The sequence below is a fragment of the Mus caroli genome, chromosome 13 (assembly GCF_900094665.2).
Source record: "Mus caroli chromosome 13, CAROLI_EIJ_v1.1, whole genome shotgun sequence".
NCBI lineage: Eukaryota > Metazoa > Chordata > Mammalia > Rodentia > Muridae > Mus > Mus caroli.
Genome location: NC_034582.1, coordinates 91,646,057 through 91,652,802, shown reverse-complemented (window position 1 = coordinate 91,652,802; position 6,746 = coordinate 91,646,057). Strand labels below are relative to the sequence as shown.

Below are 6,746 nucleotides of genomic sequence, written 5' to 3'. Positions count from 1 at the left end.
GAGGGAGGGAGGGAGGGAGGGAGGGAGGGAGGGAGGGAGGAAGGAGACTAATTTGCCAGACTGTGGCAAGAACTTCTGGACTGCAAGCCCTGCCTAGCCCTTGTGGTGAGAACTAGGCAGGGAGTGGGTGAGGGCCTGCGAGGCAGCAGCTTTGCAGCAAGCTGGCCACAGGTTTGTTTATGTCTGGGTGTGTGTCTCTTACATAACCAGGCAAGTAGGCTACACTTTCCTTTAGCTACTGGGCCTGGCCTTCCAGAAGGCAAGCTGGGTTTCATCAGAAGTGAGCTTACTGACATCCAGGCTGCTGTGTGTTGCCAACCACTTCCTGCTAGATTTGTGGCACCTTTCAGAGAAGCAAGACGCTTCAGCCACCTCTACTTCTACCTCCTTCTTGGTGCCAAAGGGCCCTCTTTCCAGAACAAAACAAAACAAAACGTCCCTTGCAATCGCCTGTTGCTAGAGCATCTAGCATAGCAAGGGGTTGCTGATGGGAACCTGTGGGTTAGGCTTCCCAGTGGAGCTACCCAGTAGTGAGGATAACTGAAGGAAGCTGGAGATCCCTGGAGAAGCTGCTGATCAGGCAGGCACCCCAGGAAGAAGCTGGCCCACATCCACCCTGTCTTGTCATGTCCTCTCATCCTGAGCCACCCCTGCTGTTCTGGGGAAGCGCCATATCTGACTGATCAGTCTTTTCCCCTCCGCAGCTATAATCCCTCAGATTTAGAAGTTTTTTTGCTCTCGAAGCACATGAGAGAAATCCGATTGTGACCGAGATTAAAGTAGCATGTGTACATGGTTTTTATGTAGCATACGCAGTGTTTGGTGTGTTCCAGCTGCCATGGGTTTTGTTGCTGTTCTGTTTTGCTTTTTGTGAGACAGGGCCTCGTGTAGCCCAGGCTGACCTTAACCTCACTGTGTAGCCAAGGGTGACCTTGAACCCCTGATCCTCTGCCTTATGAACTCCACCTCCTAAGTGCTGGGATTACAGGGTCACGTTTAAACATGTAAAGCTATAGTTAGGATGGGATTGTTTGTTTATGTGTGTGGGTATATGTGCATGCATATGTTTAAATCAGAGGACGACTTTGTGGAGTCAGTTCTCTTCTACTTGATACGGATCCCGGGAGGGGTCCTCAGCAGGCTTGCCCTTTAACCCACTGCAGAGACTGACACAGTGAGTCATCCTTGGGGTGACATACGATGATGACAAGGTCCAGGAGCAGCTGTCTTGGAGGTGGCTAGCTTCATGCTTGGTCTCACCAAGCCACTCACACCGAGCCATGCATGCCTAGCTATACTCTGAGGTAACTTTGGTACTTTCTCTTCTGTCTGTGGTGAGCAGTCCGACAGATGTCGTTTAAGGGAGGGAGATCTTGTGGGAGATTCATGGGAGGGAAGGTTGGTAGGAGAGGCTAGGTCTGTGTGGATGGGAACTTGTAGCTATGACTGTCACACGGGGACAACTTGTACTGCCTGTCAGTATGTGCCAGCTGGGCCCCGTGGCCTCCTGGGAGAGTGCTCCAGGTGTGGACTAAGTGCTCAAATACAGAGCTCAGAGGGCACATTTCGCAGTCAAGCTGTCATAACTAGGCATTTCTTTTACAACTTGCTCTGCATGTTGCTGTGCGTGTGCATGTGTGTGTGTGTGTGCACATATGTCCATGTGTGTGTATATGTGTTCATGCTGTACAAGCTAGAGTACAGCCTCGGTGTCCTTCTTCAAGTGCTGGCCACCTCAGAATTGAAACAAGACAATAAATTCCCAGTAGAGTTACTTATGCCAGGTCTCTCCTTGTCATGGGCCTCACCGAGTGGCTTGGCTGGCTGGTTAGCAAGCTCTAGGGATGTGGTCATCTCCCCAGGACTGGGGTGACAGGCATGTGTCACCATGCATGGCTCTTTTTCCTTCCTTTTTTTCTGTCAACATAACATCATGTAAAGTGGGGGAAAGTGTGCGAATCTTATGGGGATTCTAAAACTCAGCCACGGAGATGTGTCACTATGGCTCTTAACCTCCCTAGCCCTGTGACCCTTTAATACAGGTCCTCATGTTGTGGTGACCTCCAATCATAAAACTTGTTTTCATCGCTACTTCACAACAGTAACTTTGCTACTGTTATGAATCTAAATGTAAACAGATATGTAGGATATCTGACATGGATATGCAGGATATCTGACATGGGACCCCTGTGAAGGGTCATTTAACCCCTTTCCCCAAAGGGGCCATAACCCACAGGCTGAGAACCACTGCTATAGAAAAATGGGAATTTGAGAGAGAAATGACAAAGGTTTGGGATGTTCTGGTCCAATGTCAGCCATGACTACTATTATAGAAGCTCACGGTCTCCTCTTGTAAGTCTTAGCTTGGTGGTTTTAGGAATTGTCTTTTTGGCCTGGGGCTTCTAGTTCATGAGTTGTGAGTCTCATAGGAGACGTGAGGACAGAACAGCCCAGTGACACTACTACTAGTATCTCTGTGGCAGATGTCTGAATGCTGATCTTAAGTCAGGGAGATAAAGACTGTACAGGAGTTTGAGTTACATTGGCCACAAAATGTATATGTGGTCCAAATGTTTAAAGAAAAAATTTGATATTTTGGAGCTTTGGCTATTTCAGGGATTGTTCATAGCCTGCCTTTGTGACTCAGTCATATCATTTTCTAAGCCCCAATCAAGTCAATGATTCAGAATACAAATTGACTGCTCCGCTCAGCCACCTTGTAGTTTACTTTGTGATGTGGGCGCAGTCACCACTGAGACCCTGACATGGCACACAGGGCACAGATTTATAGGAGACAAAGTACATTCCACTTGGATGCTGGAGAACAGCAGTGACTTCTGAACCTGCTCATCCCTGGACAGTGCACAGCGTTCTCAACATGACGTTCTTGGTCATTAAGAACAAGGCTCTTGGGAAAGACACATGTTGACAAGCACTTGCTTTTGAAGAAGGTTGGAGTTAAGCTCCCAGCACGCTCACATGGAGGCTCACTACCACCTTTAACTCCAGCTCAGGGGATTCTGCCCTACTCCCCAGGCACTAACATGTGAGTGTGCACACATGCACACAGAAAAACATTCAAAAGGAAGCTGAGGTGACACACTGATACCTTCACCAAGGTCCCATAATTTAGAACGAGATTTCACTGATTATCTTTAAAATAGAAACTATTCGAGTCTTGCCCATGCTTAGGTTAATTCAGTTATGAATGAAGTCTTAAACAGGGCAGCCATCAGGAGGGAGATGAATGGCCTCGAAGTTTGGTGGCAGGTGTTTCACGTCTGGAAAAACAAAACACTGTAGAACAGCCCGGCTGGATTGATCACGTGCCACAAGGTCATGCTGTATTATTCTCGATTGCTTTCAAACACTCTCCAGAATGACAAATGAGCGAGTTTTCTGGCTTCGAAGACCATTGAAAGTGTTTCGTTGTGTCCTTGATTTATAGCCACTGGAGCCTCTTCTGTGTAATTAGGATGAATGTGTATAGCCATTCATCAGAGAGGTCATACTTGTAAAGGGCCTGTGGTCTTTGTGTGTATCATGATGCTAGGTTGCTAAATACATTTATAAAATAACCCACTATGGATATATGAAAACACTTTCCTTTCTTTTGTATGTTCTCTTGAGAAGATTAATAAAACTCCATTTTAGTGTTCTTTGGGGAAAAGTAGACCTAGATTTGTAATCTGAAGCCAGGACCATTTGGTCTGTTCAATTCATACATCTTTCATCTTTATATCTTTTTTTTTTTTTGGTTTTTTGTTTTTTGAGACAGGGTTTCTCTGTGTAGCCTTGGCTGTCCTAGAACTCACTCTGTAGACCAGGCTGTCAAACTCAGAAATCCAGCTGCCTCTGCCTCCCAAGTGCTGGGATTAAAGGCGTGCACCACCATGCCCGGCCGTCTTTATATCTTTTATGTCTTTCAGAAATTTCTATGGAAAAATAGAATTTTTAACTATAGTATATCATCAATCTAGTCAGGAGTCAGGAGCCATGTTTCACAGTCAGGTTATACTCTATGACAGAGGTAAGACAGGCGTGGGACACATGCCAACTCTAATGACCGGGAGGGCAGTACTGTCTCTTATTTTGTTTTTAAGACAGGGTCTTATTATGTAGCCCTGGCTGGCCTAGAATTTGCTATGTGGACCCAGTCTGGCCTCAAACTCAGATCCACCTGCATCTGCCTCCCTGCTGGGTTTGAGGGAATGCCCACCACACCCAGCTCTGTTCTTTCCCTTTTGTAGCCATTCAGGAAAACTTGCTAAGCAACACTGTGGATACACCATGTATCTGCCCGGTAAAGCCACTTACAGATACAATACTATGGTTAGTGTTATTATCCTCCTACTTCATATTGATCATGATTAAAGGTCACAATCATGACAGCACACATTAATAACAGCAACATATCATATTAACGGAACACTCAATGTCAGCTGCTGTATGTATCCAGATTCATTGTATTCAGCACACAAGGGAAAGAGTGCTATTAGCCTCCCTTTACAGATGGGGAGACTCCACGAGAATGTCTGGAGACTGAATCAACAAGCCAGGGACAGGAAGGCAGGCTCTGCTTGCATAGGCGTTAGCAGCTTCAACCCTGTGCTCTCTGCACATACAGTAGCGACTCAGCTCTGAGAAGGTTTTACTATTTGGAGCAAAGCTGAGACCATGGAAGCTAGAAAAGCCATCTCTGTGATTCAAAATGTCAGAAAAAGCCACCTGCGAGGGCTTGTGGGTGATCCAGAGCCACCACCGCTGGGCTCCCTGCTATCTTTGGATCATTAGTAACTCATCCAGTCTGAACCTGTCACATACCTGAGAAGTGTGATACTGACTAATGTTTCCATGATACTAATAAAGAACACGGAGTTGGGCTCAGCGTGTGAAAATTTAAGGGTCTTTTATGAATGGGGAATCTATGCTTGCAGTGGACTGATATGTACCTGTCTAGAACTATAGATTAATATTTATTCCACATTTATTTGAAAAAATGCCCCTCTAATTTTTTTCGCTGTCTAGAACTATTTAAGTTCTTGATAACTGAGAAGGTTTAGGTATAGAAGTGAAGGTACTTGCACTGTGTATCTTAAGGTATGAAGACAGAAAGGACCACGTTAAAAAATGCACCATAGGGGGTGCGTTGTTTGTTTGGCTAAGAAGGTAAAACTTGGCTGTAAGATGAATTGCTCATACTTCATAATCTCTCAGTCCTGTTACCTGTTCATTTCTTCTAGATCGCTCCTTTGATGGCCTCAAAAAATCCAAGCATGTCCCAGCGTCCCTTGCTGCAGGCCAGCTCTCCGATGAACTGAACGGGGGTGATGAAGTCTATGCTAACTGTATGGTGATTGATCAGGTACAGCGGGCCAGCCGAGGTGATCAGGGGTATTTGGAGCACTTCCCAGAATTAAAGGGAAGCACCAGAAGAGAAGGGTCTTGAGTATAGCCGGGGGTGGGGTGGGGGGAGGGGATGAGAAAGATCCTTGGGGAAGCCAACCAGGAAATGGCAATGGGCTACCAATATCACTCACATAACCTTTCAACAAGCCTCACCCCCCTCACATCTGTCTTTCCTTCCCTTTCTTTATCTCTCCCTTCCTCCCTTTGTGTGTTTGTGTGCGTGTATGTGTGTGTGTGTGTGTGTGTGTGTGTGTGTGTGTGCACATGCTCGAGCATATGTGTGGATATGTATTTAAATCTACTGGACAGTACTGAGCAGGTAGATAGATACCTGTTCCCACTCCATCTGATGCGGTCACATAAATTGCATACATTATCTTTCATCCTCACAGCATGCCAGCTGGTGTGTGTTGGGATCCTGTAACTTTGATGTGCAGACAGAGCAGTGTCTGCTCATGATGAAGCTGGACCATTCAGACTCCCTCTGCTCCTTCCCCAACAGAGACTCCTGGGCTCAAGCTCACAGCAGAGAGCTTAGGAGCGCCAGCTTTCCTTAATCTGGGCTTATTCTTCAACCCAGCCATCTTGAAGCCTTTTGTATTTATAAAATTAAATAATATTATTAATGTCAATTGTTTTCACATCCTAACTTGGAAGAATCTTAAGGGATTTTCTTGGATAACTCTGATGATATGAAAATCCTGCTTTTGTCTGCTACCTTCAAAAGTAGTCCCCATATAGACATGCCATAGACACGTGTGTGTGCGCGTGTGTGCATGCACAGGCTAACTGAACACTGAGGTATTTTACCACCTTTCTTGTCCAATAGGTCTCTGTTTCAGCCTGTAGCCGGCTGTCCTGCTCTTCTGTTCTAGTGTCATGAGTCAACGTGACACTAAATGCATGGTACCATGGTAGACACTGGGGTGGATTCAGAATGGCAGAGAAACCAACCGATGAGAACTGATACCAACTATAAACAACTGCTTCCTTGACATAAGTCCCCTGAATGTGAGCTGTAGCTACAGAGATTAGGTTGGAGTCTGGACTGAATCCTTTGGGGTTCAGGATGGTTAGACTGTGTGCATTAACCACACTTTCGTGGATATCTACACGGAAGATTTGTTATATTTGTGACAATATAGAAGGTTTATTTCCCACTCTGTTGAGGGGTAGTTACTGAAATGCACTGAACGATACAAGGTGATGTGTTGAGACTCACATACTTTGTGAAAGCGTGAATAATTCTTCTGTGCACAGGAGAGCAGAGAGAGCCCCGAAGGACAGCGGTTGTATCTCCTTGGATACACAGCGGTTGTATCTCCTTGGATACACAG

General features: G+C 45.8%; 1 protein-coding gene across 3 annotated transcripts in view; it reads left to right on the top strand.

The window, feature by feature from the left end:
- Arhgef28 (Rho guanine nucleotide exchange factor 28) overlaps positions 1-6,746 on the top strand; it is a 297,229-nt gene that overhangs the window by 190,859 nt on the left and 99,624 nt on the right. For all 3 annotated transcript variants that reach the window (XM_029468326.1, XM_029468327.1, XM_021180313.2), the window contains one exon: positions 5,244-5,365. In XM_029468326.1, the coding sequence (XP_029324186.1) occupies positions 5,244-5,365 (122 nt within the window). The remainder of the gene's footprint in view (positions 1-5,243; positions 5,366-6,746) is intronic.